At 42.9% G+C, this 18,270-nt stretch overlaps 1 protein-coding gene across 1 annotated transcript in view; it reads right to left on the reverse strand.

Annotated features, from left to right (window-relative positions):
• Positions 1-17,187, reverse strand: part of LAMA1 (laminin subunit alpha 1) — a 108,225-nt gene extending 91,038 nt beyond the window's left edge. The window contains exon 1 of the mRNA XM_049830181.1: positions 17,094-17,187. Within this exon, the coding sequence (XP_049686138.1) occupies positions 17,094-17,181 (88 nt within the window). The 5' untranslated portion in view covers positions 17,182-17,187. The remainder of the gene's footprint in view (positions 1-17,093) is intronic.
• Between the last annotated feature and the right edge of the window lie 1,083 nt (positions 17,188-18,270).

Below are 18,270 nucleotides of genomic sequence, written 5' to 3' on the forward strand. Positions count from 1 at the left end.
GACTGTATGGATTCTCTCGTGACTGACAGTGTGAAACTGTACTTCTTTACCTTTTACAGATGGCATGTGGAAAACAGGAGACACTCCCCAGAATACCAATCTTCCTAGCAGGGGCATTGATGATTGAATTAATTTTTTACAAACACAGTTGTACAAACAGGATACAGAGTTCTGTTTTACATAGGCTTCACTATGTCAGAAAATGTGCTCAATAAGCACAATAAGTATGGTAACATTTTTTGGTATCCTGATCAACACAGTGAGGATGGCAAATCTTCTTACAGGAAGGCCACATTTAAGACAGCTTCCCTGTGAACCCAGATTCATTAATCTGTCTGGTATCACCTGAAAGCTGGATAAATTAGGGATGTGTCTGTTGGGTTGGGTTTGGGGGGGTGTTTTGTTTGGGCGTTTTTTGAGGCGAGAAGGGGTGGTTTTTTAAGAACTGAGTCAGGAAGGTAACAATGTTTTCTGGGTTGTTCATCAGTGTACACAATGAAGACTCCTGACTAGACTTCAGTAAGCACCTCTACTGAGGCATTCAGTGAAGCAACAGCCTGATTTTTCCCCAGTATTTTGGCTTTTTTGTGCTGAGCTTAATACAGCAGTAATTCGCAAGTGAACAAAGTAGATGCAACTTAAAAAACAAAGACCTGATGTGTGCAGTAACAATGAGCTTCTTACTGTGTCATTTCTCAGAACACAAATACTTGAAGGGGTCTAATCTCATTTGCAAGTTGCATTTTTAAAAATGTTAAGGCAGTCAGTGGTTCATAAAAGCAGGCAATGCTGAAGTTTGCTCACAAGCAATAGATTCTCCATCTACTGAAAACATTTACAGAGGACACAGTGACAGTTGTTCAGAATACTCTGATGCGCTTCAGGAAAACACAAAGGGCTAAGGACAAAATGTAATAAAGTGTCAGTATTAGAATGTATAAAATATGTAATGGTATTACACTGCAGAAGTTGAGGTCACATTCTTCATAACATTCTCAGACAGTTTTCAATAGCACAGATTTGTTTTAGTTGTTCCGTCTTATTCAAGTATTGGATCAAATGAGTTTACTAAATAAAAGCCCTGGAACTATTGGGCTTGGGTTCAGATTCCTTGCCCACTCAATAGATTTATCCTCTTTATATTTTACCAGCAAAAGTTCCTAGCTTAACCTTTTCTATACACTTTTATCAGAACCCTATCCTGTAATCACAATGAAAATCTAGGCTGATTTCCCCAAAATAAATGGGCTGAAATCACTATCTTCTAATAGCAGGAATTAAGGCACTAATTCCCTCTTCTTAGAGTCAGCAAGAAATCTGGGGTATAACACTCAACCTGCCTTATAATCCATTTTGTGGAGACATTGCCTAAAAATATGCATTAGCTGCAACCTCGACCCATTTGAAAAGCTGAAAGCTTCACTACAACTTACACAATAGGCTTAGGTAGCAAGCCACTAGTAAGACATTATTTTGAAAACTGATCATTTTTCTGTAGCCCTAGAGAGGAGAATTTCTCCTAGCACAACACAAAGTTTACAGGAGCTAATGAAGGGGTACGGCTTTATTAGCAGAGCCTCTGCAAAATTTAATTTGCAATGTTTAGATTAAACTATTTCAGATTAAAACAAAACCTCTCCACCATAATAGACCACTATCTTCTCCTAAAACCTGTTCTCTATTTCTTCTCATAGAGTAGAGCAAAGCTGACTGATGTGTCAATCAGAAATACTAGCTGGGGAAGATTACATTTATTTGATTCAATCAGTTTTCAATATAAGAATATACTAAGTTCATCTGTTCAAGAGCTTCCAATGAGGGATATTCCTCAACATCTCTGACAAGTCTACTCTAGTGCTTTATCACTTTAAAAGTTACAAATCTTTAGTCCTCTTTGCTGCATTCATTATCTTTCATGATCTTGATTACAGCTTTTGCTTACCTGAAAGGCTGTTACCACACCCCCTTTTCTCTTTTCCAGACTACATAAAATATCCTTTCAATCTTCCCCACAGTCAATTTTCTAAACCTGTTATCCTCCTGAATTCTTGGTAGTTTGCACCTCTCCAACAGTGGGACTCCTCAGACCTCATCACCAGCTAGAGTAGAATAATTTCTTAAATTCTTGACAGTTTTATTAACGCACACAAGAATAAGTTTTGCTTTCTTTTCAAGGCACTACAGTTTGGTTTGCATTGCAGTCTAAGGTAAATAAAAGATCCTTTTATGTTGTATTGCAGCCTGGTCAGTCATGAAAGAGAAGTATGCATACTCCACATCAGGCCCTGGGATGAGATCAGGTTATCTGTAAAACAAATTCACAGCCGTTTGCTGAACACTCAAACACTTGCTTTCAGAACAATCTGCTGATTATTTTACAGCTCCGATTCTGTCAAGCTTTTGCAAATCACACTTAAAACAATCCAACTGGAGCACCAGAAGAAAGAACAAGGAAAAATCCATCACAGCAGTTACTGTGACCAAAAACATTCAGCTTGAACCCTGCAAGCTGTTAGAGCACAAACGAGCTACAGAAGACCAAATCTTGCCCCTTCCTCTGGCCAAATGGCAAAGGGCTTCTCTGCCAAACATTTTCTGCTGTTGCTTACAGGCATTTAGCATTGATGAGAGCCTTAACAGAGACAGGATACTGCAGCAACAGGCATTTACCTACTGTGGTCTGCCTTGGGCTAGATGATGTGCTAATTAGCATTCAGTGCTCAGAAATACATTGGAAAGTATAACACTGAAAATTAATAAAGATGCATTCTGTCAAATTCAGACTGCAAACACGGAAGGCAAGTTTGCTCACTCAAGAATGAACATCACTGTACTACTCTCCCCCCACTGGTTTCCTCCATATAGTTTGTGAAGATTAAAGAGCATGAGTCTGGCATAACTTCCACATCTTCCTTAAAATTCTCAAACACCAGCATACAGCCAGGTTGATGGCCAGAATGTAGCAGAGAATTTGGAAAACGCAAAATGGGGTTTTTCCCAAAAAAGGGCAGAAAACCTGAATCCTAATAAAATTTCAGATTTCAAAGTGTAAAAAGCATGCTAAATATAAAAGGCAGTGGAAAGTTAGGTAAAGAAAGGGGGAGGAAAGCACTGCATCCCAATTAAGGCTTAATTGCAAGATGTTAAATTTCCCAATATGCCACATTGGAAGGATAGAGAGTTAAAATTAGGGAGTTACCAAACTCACCGAAAAACATCTATAACAAAGAAAGCCCAGACTTCCAGATTAAATGTTTAGAAAAAAGAAGACCAAGCAATACTAATACATCTGCACAAGAAACTGAAGCTTGTCACCTCTGTTACCTACACAGCAACTAACATTTTCTTACACAAGGCATTGATGTTTTTAACAACACAGATGGGTTAGACACTAGTTTAGACTTAATACTAACACTAAAACAATATCCTTTAGATTATGAAGCCAAGTGTTAACAAGTTAGGTAATGCAAACTTTACGGTGTTCCACCTTCTGCATCCCTCTCATGCTAACAGCTTTCAAACATAGATGTAGACCATATAGAGACTATGTCACAACACATGTACTCAGACTGGAAATAGAGAGGGTAAGGATGCAAACACATGGGTCAATGTGCAAATTCTTAACACTGAAGGAGTTTGCGCAACTGATTTTCAGTCCCATGCAGAGATTTCTACAAATGAGCAACCTTGTTTCTCAAAGGAGTGCGCATAACCCTTGATAGTCTTCAGCTGAATGTTTTGAGATAACAGAAAACACTGGTACCTACAATAGATTTAATACCTTGTATCACAGCCCTAAATGTGGCTTCTAGTATTGTGGCTTGGTCCTTCAAAAATTTCAGGAATCTGAGGCAAAAACATTCCAGTTTGAGTTCTTGGGGACAAAAAAAAGGCAGCAACAAAAGTTTTATCACAGCAATTTCTAATACGTTCAATACTGGCAGTAACTTGCTGCTTTCTTTCAATCAGAACAAACTAAGGGGCAGTAGGAAGAAAAGAAAAACAGCTTTCATGCTAGTTTTCAGCATCAGACAGTACAACTTGATATAAAAGGTGGGTAATTTGTGAGTACTCTCTATATATATCATTTATTTTCAAAGTATAATCAATATTTCTTCCGTCAAGTCATGTCTTGCAAGTATTGATTTTTTTGTATGGTATTGGCCTGTTCAAAAATCTGCCTAGAAATTGTTGTCACAGCATTTACATCAAAGCAAAACAGCCAAAAGTTGACAGATGGGCAGGCTGCCAAGGAACAACAAACCTGCTAGACCATGAAATTAGTTCTTTCTTGTTCACCCAAAGCTTTTTCCACATGTTGTGGAACCTACAACATTGTGTTTGTTGGTTTGGGGGGTGTTCTTTCTTTTATCATTACACTAGCTTTTTTTTTTCTGAAATCACCTTAATCTTGGGAACAATTTTCACTCAAACCTGAAGTAAATACAAGCCACATCTATAATTCAGTTTCTTGTCAGTTTCACTTATATGCAGCCTAAGACACAATATTAGCTTAGATCAGTATGACAGTAATACTGGCAGTGTGACTGGCATGTCAAAGACTAGGACCTCAGTCATTCATCACTTATGATGTGTCCTAATATCAACAAGGCAGAACATTTTTGTTCTTACTAAACAGTAGTATCTTGTTGGATCTAAATTAGCCTTCCACACACACACCTTTTACTATGCAGATAGTGGCTCACCCTGCACTTCTTTCCTATCACTAGTTTTCAACCTGAGGCAACAGTCGTCTTTGTAAATGAAAATCCTGTCTGGGTTTAATCCTAATTAAATTTGCATCCATAGATGTGCTGCTTTAGGCTTGGCACTGAATCATTCATTATAATAAATAGGAAGTTATGACCCAAGTATCCATTCGCTCTCTCCTAGTTCTAAATTTATAGTTATCACTTGCAAAGTCTAAAAGACCTGAGCTTGAGAAGAATTTTAAAGGTTTAGTGGTCCCAGTCACTTCTGTACTGTGACTCGAGATCATAAGCAAACAAAATTTTACTTCTTTTCCCACATAAACATAAAGGACCCCTTGAGGCAGCTGGCATCTCCTCGTGATCATAAATGAAGTATTACAGCACATAGCTGCATTACAAAGGAACTCTGAAATGTATTTTTCACTTAGCCCATTTAAGTTTGTTATTCACTAGCCATATATAAAAACAAAATTTATTTAACTTTCCTAATACGAATATACTATCTTAATTTTACAAACTGCAGCTGCCCTGAATGAAGTTAAATTTCTATTTAAAGTGGAGTTTTTCCATTAATGAACAAAAGCTATTTCAAGTTGAAGAGGTTTTGGCACTTCAGAACAACCAACTTTCCTGTTTTACAACGATGTGGTTTTTTGAAACATAGAAGAAAAATGGTTTCATTCCAGCAGGCACAAAGCCATCATCAGGGGACAGACAGCCCTGTATCACTGCCAGATCTTCCTGGGTCGAGAAGGGAACACATTTCCTCCAGCTTGAATGGAGCTGAAAGGATTTGCAACTGTGTAACACTGAAGACATGCAAAACTTGATCATTCCCTTACTGACAAGATTTTTGCAAGTTGCAATTTAAATGGTTAATTGGGAAACAACCTCTGTAGGGTTTTTTTTCAGCTGTAACCAATTGTTCAACGTGCTATAGAGGTGGCTTTCTGCTCTTTCCAAAAAGTAAAATACATCCTGCTACTTGTTTTTCTAGGCATTTTACTCTAGGCAACAAAGTAAAATTGCAAATCACCATGCTTGTTTACTTACATGTGCTGGTCTCCTGGCACAAAGGTTAACAAGTGTACAGGGCACATATTGCAACTATTCTAAAAATATTGATAGCAAGTCACCTGTTGCACATTTTCTATGTTTCAAACCCTCACCACTTTCAAACACTCACATTATTACAGTAAATGCCTTCATGAAAAAGCAAAGGCAGTCGTGTCGCACAGGATAAATTCCTGAAAAAGTATAATTTTAAGGACACAAAAATAAAGAGGGAAAAAACCAACCAATTTTGCAAACTTTTAAGAAAGTTCTCTTCTGTATTGCCATCAATGCTCAATAACTCAACCAGCTGCATGGAATTTTAATCAAGTGTCCTGAAAGTATTTTGCCTTTGGCCTGAAAACAAGAATGATGTATTGCAGCCCAAAGGGCAATTTTTAAAGAAAATTCCAACAGCCTGAAGACCAGGACTGAGAGTTCAAGTAATTCAATTTAAAATTCAGCAATGCTACAGTGACACTAAAAAAATGCAAGACACATTTTGGATCCTACCCTGAAATACCCCAAACGTTTTTGCTGATTACTGTGGGAAATGCAGCAATTATAGATAGAGCTTCAGAGTGGGCAGCTTACTTCTCATTGTCCTTAAGAGCAGAAAAGATGAGCAGGGCTGCTCAAGTTTTAGAGATAGACTATCATCAGTCAGTACTATGTAGTATACAGAAGGGTTTTTCTTCTTTGGGGCAAATATCCTGACCTCATCCATGCCACTGCACCACTGAGAAGCCCCTTCTTACCCTCTTTTCCTATCACTACAGCAGGATTTTCAGCCTATGAGAGACAGCTAAACTTGGATTTGTCCATTACCACTACTAGCCATGCCAGCACAGCAATACTACATCCTTACACCAAGTACCCACAGCAAAAAGTTTCTGAGCAACCAACATATCACTGGAGCTAAACATCAGTGTGGCAACCTCTAACAAATGCCAAGATACACATTGAATACAGCTGTCCACCAGCAGTCATGATTTGTACCTACTGCTTCATTGCTGCCTTCAGATCATATACTATCACTCACCACTATGGAAAGATCTATTCACCTTTAGTCATCAGGCAATTCATCCAGAAGTTCCCTGCCCAGCCACTCACATCTCTCATTACTTGCAAAGAGCAGTCTCCTCCACCTCACAGAAAACCTGCACTGTACTTTGCAGAATCATTTCTTCAATTAGAAATATCTCCATTACAATACTATCAAATATGCAAGAAACTAAGCTGCCCCTTGTGTAACCGCTCTCAAGTAAAGAGCGGTCATCCATTTCACTCTAGTATTTGCATTTGCTGCATGCCTTTAGCAATGATAAACTTGCTCTGGAGGACATTGGCAGACACTGTAAACCTACTTCAAGATGAATTGGGATAGGGCTTGAAAGAACTTATTTCTGTAAGTTTTAGCTTAAAATTCATGTCTACTTCTGAAGTCCATTTCAGTAACAAGCTCAGATTTTTGCATTAGCAAAAAAATTTATGGTTTCTAAAATTCTGAACAACTTTTATTGAGGTTTATTGTTAATAACAAAAAATAAACCTTAAAAATACCCAGTTTTATTAACAAATCATGGAGTTCTAGATACATGGCAGATTCACTTTCTATTTGTAAAAATGTTTTTCTTAATCCTGTGAGATATATTACCCATAAAAGCAAATTGGACTACTTAAGCAACTAAAAAAGAACCTTACCAAACTAACACATTAGTTACCAACTATTGAAGGAATAAACAAACAATTGTCTGTAAATTCACAGCAATTCTCCACAAGACAGTGGAGTTCATTTGAGCCTTTGTTTTCCCATCAAAATTTTTATCTCTTCAACGTATTTTAAAGGGTGTTTTCTAGTAGAAGTCATTGAGTAAACATTTTAGAGACTCTACATGCTAAAGCAAATAAAAGGAATCCTAGAAATTTCAACATCATATATTTCACAACCTTAATTTAAACCAGGGCTTCCACAGATCCTGACAATTCAGAGAAGCTTCACTTCAAACTTCTGTCATCTAGCCCTTCTCAGCCCATAAAGTAGAAACAACCTAATCAGAGGCACTGGCACACAGTTACAAGCCTTTTTTGCACTCCCCTCTTATAACAGTGCAAGATGAGCACAAAAGGCAGCACTCTAAAGGCAAGTAAAATATATGAATGGTGTGGCATGGAGAATAACAAAATACACATTAGCTATTCATGCATTTGAATGAGAAATGTTTGTAAGGGAAAACTAGAAAAGAAAAACCAGTGGACTCTCTTCCACAGTGAAGCGCCCTCAGGACCTGGGTTTTCTCGGTTCTGTAAAGCAATAGCCAGAAACAGGAGAGGCATAATTTGAGGGAGGTGAGACACTGGAACAGGTTGCCCAGAGAAGTTGTAGATGCCCCCTCCCTGGAAGCGTTCAAGGCCAGGTTAGATGGGGCTTTGAGCAACCTGATCTGGTGGAAGGTGTTCCTGCCCATAGGAGGAGGGTTGGAACTATATGATCTTTAAGGTCCCTTCCAACCCAAACCATTCTGATTGTTTTTTCAAGAACAGGCCTACTGATGGTTCTAGACTCTCATCAGTTCACTCACTGTCTAGATGCTCTTGGATGCATCTGGAATAACCCTGATAAGTCAGTGGAGACTGGCCAGGCTCCATCCAGCCTGGCAGCAGCTCTGCCCTGGCTAGGGAGTGGTGGAGGAACACCAGGTGCAGCCATGGTCCCCAGCCTGCCATCATCCCAGGCACCTAGCTTGCCTACTACCTTGTGCCATGGCTGAAAAGCTCATTCTGCTGGCACCCATGTAAACAAAATGAGGGACAACTTGGACCCCAGCTCCAGTCCTCCCTGAAAGGGTGGCATTTGGCCACAATCAAACTGCACTGGAAGTACCAGTCACTACTGGGGTTTTTCCTCTCCTTCCCACACAAACATTTCTTCATGCACTACTTTGATCAGATGAGTTTTGTGACAGAAGGCAAAATGCCAGTTCTGCTTCCAGAAAACTGAATAAAAACCATCAATACTAATCTAAGTGAGCATCAGTGCTAGCTCCAGTTTGCATTTATGCTCAATGGTTGAATTCCAGGGTTTATTAAAGTCAGCATGACTTATGCCACTGATTTGTAAAGAGCTAGGATTTTGCTTTTAAAAGCTTCTTGCTTCATCAAGTCCACAAGAGAAAAAATACTAATCCAATAATCAAGACTATAGAAGTTGTTTTAAATTACCTATACAGGTTCTGCACTGTCCTCTCAGCCTTTCAGCAAATAAAAGCTTATACAAACACAATAAAGCAGGCAGTGGACATGGGCCTATCCTCAAGGTCATTCTGGAGCAAAACAGCAGTAAAAATGCAGGTAGAGCCAAGGGGAAAATAAAGTTTCCACTTCAAGACAACCATTTCTTAAACAGCTTTTTAACCTTTATTCTCATGCGGGAATCAAGAGGAGGGCTGGATCTCACAGCACAATAAATGAGCTCACAGAAAGGAATTATATTATGCTTGCACAACAACTTTCAAATCTGAAACTTGAAAAGAATTGGTTAGGGAATATCTCTGACAGAGTCGTTACTGTATTAAGTGACAGTTAAAAAAAATCAACAGCTAACAAGTTAAAGATGATAAAACAGAAGGAATTGCTAAAGGCTGAAATCTACTCTGCCTACACAAAGCAGCAGTGGGATCTTCACAGACTTGCCTGATGGGAAAAGCCCAGAAAAGACAAGACAAACCAACTCAGTCCATCAACCCACATTAGTGGCTGCTTTACACAGCCTGCAAGTTTGGATCACTTGTGGAAAGGGCAGTGTGTGAGACTGCCTGCCATGCATCGCCCCTCCCTTCCAATAGCCCTCTGAGCTCACATAGCCATCAGAGCAGTAGTCATTTTCCAGGGAGACTTTAAAAAAATAATCAGGATTTTGGATAAAACCAAAGCATCCTATAAGTTCATTTTGCTCTGCCAGGAACACAAGGGAAAACTTCTTGGGAATCATAACTGCTGTTTCACATCAGGAGGGGAAGTCTAAATTATGCACATCTATATATCTTTGTAATAACAATATTGAAGGCTTATACTTTGATAGTATTTTTATAGTCTTATACTTCTATGCTTTCTGATTTTTAGAGTGTTATTTATATCCACTGTAAATACAAAATAAATCTTCCAGTTTTCCTGTAAAATTGTGATGTATACAGCTTTTAATACCCAAAAATGGGTATAAAATAATCACATCTCAGGGCAAAAGCAGTTCCCCAACCCCCCCTTAAAAAACACAGAATGATTGAGAAATCATTAAAGTCCTTAAATAGCAGAAGTAACTAAAAAAAGAATGAACACAGATATACCTAACCTTGTTTTGCTCTGACCCACAAGCAAATGAAGCACTCACCTCAAACCTCAAAGCCAGAGAGCTGCTGTACCCATATCCTAGTGCCCAGAAGCACTGTACACAGCCTCTGAGATATCACTTAAGTACCTAAAAAAAATATATAAATGGGAAGTTTGACTGATCTGCATCTACAGTTTATGCCAACTAACAAATCACAATTCCTGCAAGCTGACCTAACCAATTTCATCTTGCAAAACTTCAACACACTATTCCTCTGTTTGGTCAGGAAGGGTTGCCTGGAGGACAAAAAAAGTCATAGGAGAAGGCAGCAAACCCCACCTGAAGATCCTGTGTGAAACTGCTGTAAATACCAACAACTGATCAACACACACTGATAGTCCTGGATTTCGAGATGCATTTTCTAAGCCCTCAGGGAATAGGGAAAATATTTATGACAGAAAAATATTTTTTTTATCTTAATCTTCAGTCTACTTTGAATGCTTTCATGGGATTTTTCTATCACCTTTGTACTCTGAGAAAATAAGAAATAACCTGTGGCTTGTTGGTGCTGGCTTTCATTTTAAAATAAGTGAGGGAAAAACACAAAGCAGATTTTAAATTTAGGACTTTCTAATCAAGGTCAAGTGCAACATTTTCCCCACAGAATGTCCAAGATGTTTTTCGCAGACCATGAGAAAAAATGAAATTTCTCATGGTTCTTTCTTCCTCTCTCCCATCCTCAAGTCAGACCTCAATCAGCAAAATTTGCACCTAGTTGAGATCCATTACCTTTTACATTACTCTTTTACACTACAAATTCCTTTTAATATGACCAAGCCCCATTTCTATTTAATAAAGGTTTCAAAATATATTTGTGCTGCTTATTATGATTTTAGGGAACCTTAGCATTTTAATGCAACAGTACCCACAAAGTCAGCATTCCTGGGGACATGCAATGCGGCCTATGTTTGAGATGACTTCATAGCCAGGTCATCTAAAATTGACTTTTTCAGAGTACTATACAGAACAAAATCCATTATACTAAGGCCACAACAGCCAAACTGTGTCAGAGAAAAAAAAAGCCCAGAACTCCAGAATTACATCTGCTCTTCTACAGTTTTGCTGGGGTGTGCCAAGTCCTGCAGCCCAACAAAGAGGCAGCTGCTGCAGCTCCATGTTCCCAGGCCCAGTCAGTAGTAAAGCTGAGCATACATTCCCAACAGGCACATACATAGCCACACACACAATGCAACAGATATATGCATATATATGTGGCCAGCCACATAGATCAACAAAGACAGAAACACTCAAATGCAACAACCACCAACAGTCTTATCCTGTTCCCTGCTCCAGCTGATCAGGGAGAAAGACCTTAAGTAAAAACTACATATTCATACAGATATGTAACTACAGATACATATGCAACGTGGATTCCTGCAGTAGCTGGTCTTTGACACTTGGTCTGTCCAGTAACTGCCACCACCCCTTCCCACCAGGGCCCCAGGTCTCCCCTGTTGCTGGCACCTGGGCACGTGAGCCCCTGAGGCCCAAAGCCCCCACTCCAGCCACTGGTCCACAGACTGCCTTGCACACGCACCACCACCCCCCATCACACCCAACACACACCCACTATGGATCCCCCCCAGTTACTGGCCAAGAAGCTCAGCCTACCTCCTAGCTGGCCTTGGATCTTCTCGTCACCAGCTGCCTGACTCAGACACACATGCATGCAGACAGGTCTCTTGGCTGGCCCCTAGACCCCACAGTCTACCCAGTAGTTGCCTTGGATCTCCTGCTCCCTTCATTAACCAACTTGCAGACCCTCCAGTGTCTCCGGTATCCATGCCAAAATTATGGCTGGTTTGATACCTGGCTCCCAAGCCTCCCATCCTGCTGGCTGGCTGGTCTGGCTTGACATTTGCTGGCGATCACACACTGAGACACACAGTACACACACACTCCGGTCTCTCCAGCCATGGGCACCCGAGACATGCAGGCCCCTGGAACTCAGTCCCCTCTCCATTGACTGGCACTTTTACCTCCATGCACACAGCACAGACTCCCTCACCCAGGAGGACAGTTAGAAACAGCTTAACAGAAAGTCAGGACATCCTTACATGACAAGCATACTGGCCTGCAACCTGTTTACAGCCAACTGTCCTCCTTTAACATCTTACCCCTCTCACCCCTGCCCCCCCATACTTGTTCATTCCTGAACCACATTGACCCCCCCCCATCTTTGGCCCTTCCTCTGCTCATCGCAAAATAAGTCTTGTGCAATCCCAGAATGTTCTTCTCCTGCATCCCATAACGAGTCCCATACCCCTGTAGACAGCCACCACCAACCCCACACACCGCCACACCACACACAGCCATGTGTGTCCCCCTCACCCCCCCATAAGCTCTGGAGACCTGCTCCCATAACTCAGTGATGGCTGTCACGGGACAGCCCTGGCAGGGGCTCCTTTCTCTGGGCTCCTTATTGGGCTTGCCCCATCTTGTTCCTCTGTGCTCCTTTGTGTGTGGACATGAGACTTATCACATAATCTAACAAGTTAAATAGGGCGTGGACAGTTAAGTATCTTGTGGCCCTGCTACCTAACCTGCATGAAGACACAAGGGGTGTATAGGTACACTGTAACTGAGGTTTCCAACCCAGGGGAAAAAGGGAAAATTTAAGCCAAGTATACCATTCTGCCCAATTTTGCCAAAAATTAAAGTTTTCAGCTTACCACAATGTTAAGTGATTATGCCTCAGACTCCTATCATTTTTTTAGCTCATCAGTCTCCTGCCTCACACTGCAAGTTGCAAACAGCACCACCTCTAAGTTTTCCACAAGTCTCAAGGGACTTTAGGTTTCTTTTAGTGTTCTGTTATCAGGAAAGAACAGTCATACCAGTGGAAGCACAGCAAAAATGTTAAAGGAAAATATTTAAAAATAAAGACAAACTTTGCAGGGGATGCAAGTTTGAAACCTTCCCATTTCCCATATCACTTAACTCTGTTGCAGATTTCATGAAAAATCTGGTATTTAAGACTGATGGAAAGGAGCTCTGTTCAAGCCATTAGCATCACCAACCTATGATGTAATATGGCAAATTACCTATGACTTTTTCATCTCCAACAGAAAGCATTTGGGAATGCAATATCCAGCTCATCTTGAAAGTATAAGACGACTTTCTTCAAAGTTTTATGGTCATTCAAGTACATTCTGGAAGTCTGGCTCTCAGTTTCAAGAGTGTCACATGAAACTATACCAATGCACAAAAGACCTTTGAATGCATGAGGCTGTAGCAAGGCAACCAAGAGTTAACATCTACCCATCTAGGCTCATAGACTAAAGGCCAGATCTAAAAAAACCAAAGAGACTGAAGTATCTTCCTGCCAAATGCTGTCACACCTACAATTAAAGCATGTCACCTCTGAGGTGGAACTCACCATCCTGAATTAGACACCAAAAGGTTCTTGTCCATTGAGTGGGATGCAGTCATGAGTGGTGCCAGGCTTGACTGACCCAGTTAAAAAAAAACCAAACAAACAAAAAAACCCAGCAGACAGAAGTACAATAAAAAGTTTTTCTCCTGAATTTGGATGCCTGGTTGCTGCTTGCAACAAGTAAATAAAAAAGAGAAGTGTTTGTGATTTGATTCTTCTTCCATCTTTGAATGCCCTAATGATCCAACTACAGCATCAGCTTTTTTTGTTGCCCATTCTCCTTCCACACCCATTAAACTGAATTCTTAGCCGCACAGTAGCTCAGTTTCAAACAGAGGTTTGGAGAGATTTCATACACACCTCCCCCTCCCCTGCATTACCTGTCACAGCAACTTGGCAATACGGCACTCTATTCAGAAATTGGAGATGCGGATTCAAACCATCTCAAACTAAGGAGATTAACATAAATCTCTCACTTCCTGGGCAAGCACTCTAACAATCTGATTTATAAGCAAACCATATCATTTACGTTTCAGCAAAAAATGTGGTTGCTGACCATAATAAGTTGTGTATTAGTCACAGCCTAAGCATACTTACTAAACCAGATTCTTGAGGCAACGTAAGTTTGAAACCCAAATGACGATAAGCATGAGAAATACCTGTGTTCAGCTCTGCCCAGATGAAGCACCCCAGGCACCTTCCTGGGGCCATTCAATCCCCTGAGCATCAGCACTTGAAAACACATTTAGTTCACAACTACAGCCTTCCAAGTTACCATTACTGCACATTTACAGTAGCAGGATTATTTTTTAATTATAGAAAAATCACCTGACATTGGCAGAATCAAATTTATGAAATATAGGCAATACTGTGCAAAACCATTAACTGATTTCCCTTTCTACTTTGTAGACCTGTATCTCTGTTACCTCCAGTATTATTTAAGAATGCATTCCAGCAGAGCAAAGCTGCTACACAAGCCTCTAAAATGGCTATTTGCTTCTCAGGTTGTAAAACAACTCTCATGTGGATCCAGACACTAGTGATATGTGCTTCATGAAGAGTTACTCCATTATTGGACACAAAAGACTCAACTGAAAATACAAACCCCACTTTATAACATGATGGGGGCACTTTAACAAAACACCTGCAATTAAAATACCAATTAGATTTATAGGTATTTAGATATCAATCTTTAGGCTGAAAGAACCAATCATTAACCTTCAAAGTTGTTCAGAGCAATGACTTTACTACTCCATGTTGCTTTCTCTTATATTGGACTTCCAGCACTTTCTGACAGACCCTTGCAACCATAGTATGCTACAGTTTCCTCATCTGCTGACAGGACAAAAGCAGAAAAACCAAGAAATGCCGAGAATTCTACTAAGGTACTCTCCATGGGCATGCCAAGATACTTTTCCCCCAAACTTCTCCAATGTTCTTGCAATGGCTCCAAGAAATCTTTCTAGCCTTGCCACAAACTGTATTTTCACATCATCATGATGCTTACAAGTTCGAGCTTGTTTACTTTCTGCAAAACCAGCATGGCTATTCTAATCTCCATTGCATTCTTCACATTGTTTTAGGATCAGTTATCTTGAATTCTGTTATCCACCAGGAGGGTTTGATACTCACCGCTTCCTTGGATGATGTGTGCTCTCATGCGGAGAAAAAAAATTCCATCAACTTAATCTAATAGGAAGAATGGTTTCCTGACCTAATCTTTCAACTAGAAAAATATAATTATGAATTTAAATAGCCCCAGAATGGGGTGGCTTAGGTGCAATCAAATACACTGGTATCTTCGATCACTGATATAAAAATACGCATTTTACCAAGATGCCCCTAGCAACATGAGCTGCTATATAAAAGCTGGAATATCAGCAGTAAACTATTTGTAAAAGCTGCAGCAGGTTACTGCACTGTCACCACTGCAATTTTCTATTAAAAAAAAGAGTATGGACTCTTGCAACCTGTACTTGACCAGCTTTATGAAAATTCCTACCTCTTTAAACTCTGTGCTAACATACACATTCAAATAGGAGTTATTAGCGAATTAAGGTTATTTGGTGTGCATAAGATGATACCTTACCAAAAAAATTGTGAAAAGTAAGTTTTGCACCATTTTGTCTGGCTTTTCGTTTGTTTCTAAGACTGCATCTTCATAACCAAGGTGAAGTATATTTATTTACAAACGTACAGACTCAGAAGTTTACTTGGGCTTGATTTTGTCCTAACCTAGAGGATGAAGTTTTGTACACATAATGATGTTAATAAACACACTTGCTTTTACTGCAGCATGTAAAACATCCAGATGCTCATCTCCCACACTATATCCATCTTGAACACCACACTTCACTGTAAAGAAAACCAAGTCGTGCATCTGCACAACATATGCCTTCCAACCATTTTCCATACTCGTTTTTTGTTTTTTAATAGAGACCTAATGTGGCTGGGGACTAACATGCAGGGAGTAGGGATCAGTAGAAATGCTGCTGTTGATGCCACCAGGAGCTGAATCAAGCCAAAGGTGAGCGCATCTGGGGTCTATCACTGCTTTCCCTCATAACCCAGCATGCCACAGAGTCAACTGCTGTTGACCCAGTAACAGAGAGTGAACTGCTGTCGCTCACAAACTTCAGGCTCACCAGGAAAGCACAAGTTACTGCACTTTGAACAAAGAGGATGCGTGTGATGAAGTTACTCGCAAAGCAAGAACCCGCTGCAGGGCGTTCCGGCATCCCTGCTGCAATGCACCGGCCAGCCCCACGTGCAAAAAGAGAGAAGAAAACTTTCGTACATTATCTCTACGGCACCCTCACGCTACCTCTGCCTCGCTCCTGGGAAGCGGTCTTGATTTCCTCTCGCCCCGTCTAACAGAGCTTCATCCGGTTCACATTAGCGACAGCGTGAGGCATCCTTCGGGTCTGCCTGCTCCCCTCCCTCCCACGGAGCGGGACCCCCAGGGCTGCGGCCCAGTCTCCCGCCGGGGCAGGGGCGGCACTGGGGGCTCCTCCGCGACGGCCCGGGCCGCCCGCCAGCCCTCCCCCCCGCCCCAGGGAGCGGGGCAGCGGCCGTGCCGCCGGGGCCGCCCCCTCCCCCGGGTTTCTGCCGCTCCGCAGCGTCTCTCGGCTCCCACAAAGGGAGTGGGAGGCCCCGGAGGCGGCCGGGCGGAGTGGCCCCCCGCCGCCGAGGGAGAAGAAAGGGCTCCAGGAAAGGGGGGGGGGGGGGGGGGCGGGCGGCTGCAAAACGTGAAGATGGGGGGGAAGAGGAGAAATAAAGGAGGGGGGGGGGGGCGCAGGGAAGAGCGTGGCAGCGAGGAGGACAGCACTGCCGGACCGCGGGGCGGCCGCCCCCCCCCCCGCCTTCTTCCGCGGGTTCTCCTTGCAGCCCAGCACGGCCCCCGCACCGGCTCTGCCCGGCGGGGTCTGGAGGCACGCCGCCAAGGCTCCCCGAGCCCCGCGGGAGCGAAAGCCTGCCCCGGGACGCCGCCGGCTCCTGCAAACAAACTCTGCCCTGCCCTGTATTGCCCTGCAGGCAGCGCGCACCCCCCCCCCGCCGCGCTCACCTCGGGGCTGGCCCTGTCCCGGTACCCAGAGCAGCGAAGCCGCCGCCAGCAGCAGCACCAGCAGCCGCCGCTGCCCGCCGCTGCCCATCGCTGCCGCCGCTGTGAGGGACGCTAACCCGCCCCGCCGTGCGCGCCCGCCTTATATGCTCCCCCGCCGTCCCCCAGCCCGCCCCGCCCCGCGCCCGCGCCCGCGCCCGCGCCCCCGCCCGCGCCCGCGCCCGCGCCCGCGCCCGCGCCCGCGCCCGCGCCCGCGCCCGCGCCCGCGCCCGCGCCCGCGCCCGCGCCCGCGCCCGCGCCCGCGCCGCCGGGGTCTCGCTCACACACACGCACACCCGCCCCGTGACACACACCGCTTCACACGCACGCGCTCACCCTGACACGCGCCGGGACCCCGCGCCCCGCGCCACCACACGGGTCCGTCCCCGCAAAAGCGCCGCCGAAGCGCTTGCAGCCCCGGCCGCGCGGTGCGGGTGATGCGCGGGGTGCGGCGAGCCCGACCCCGGTGCCTAAAAAGTTGTGGAAAGCTGCAGTAACTCAACTGGGACTTTTTGCAAGGAGGGGGGGAAGGGAAAGGTGATCGTGCGAAATAACAAGATAGAAGTGCGGAGGGGGGGGGGGGGGGGGGGGAGGAGGGAGAAAGCCTTGCTAAGCTAATTCAACATGCAGCTTTCCTACCCGGCAGGTATTTTCAAGTGTTTAAAAAAATAATTCAGCTGCTGAGGCTTTTCTTGTAAATCTGTCATCCTCAACTTTGAAACTTCTTGCCCTTGCTGGTATTTTTCGGGCCTCTGCTCCACGTAAACACAGCAAATCAGCCATTTTTGTAAATCAAACGAGTTCCCTCCTCAGTTGGCAAACTAAGAAGTTGACTACTTTTGTCCCGTAGGAAGTCTTGGCAACTTTTTTATGATCAGCTATGACTTGAAACTAGCATAAAACGCAACAAAGTGGTTGTAGAAATTCCTCAAGATAGAGACTTTTTGTTAGTACTTCAGGAAGGTTCATTCACATTAGGCTTTCCTAGTTTAATGTTTGTCAGGTTGCAGAGCGATGGTACTCCTTAATGAATATTTCAAGTAAGTTGCAGCAAGGAAAGACATTTACCTGGAGAAAGAACCGTATGCCCAAAATAAGTTGGTTGAGGTGTGGGAATTTTAGTCAAAAGATACTGCCTCTC

This window comes from Accipiter gentilis, chromosome 27, assembly GCF_929443795.1.
Source record: "Accipiter gentilis chromosome 27, bAccGen1.1, whole genome shotgun sequence".
Taxonomy (NCBI): domain Eukaryota; kingdom Metazoa; phylum Chordata; class Aves; order Accipitriformes; family Accipitridae; genus Astur; species Astur gentilis.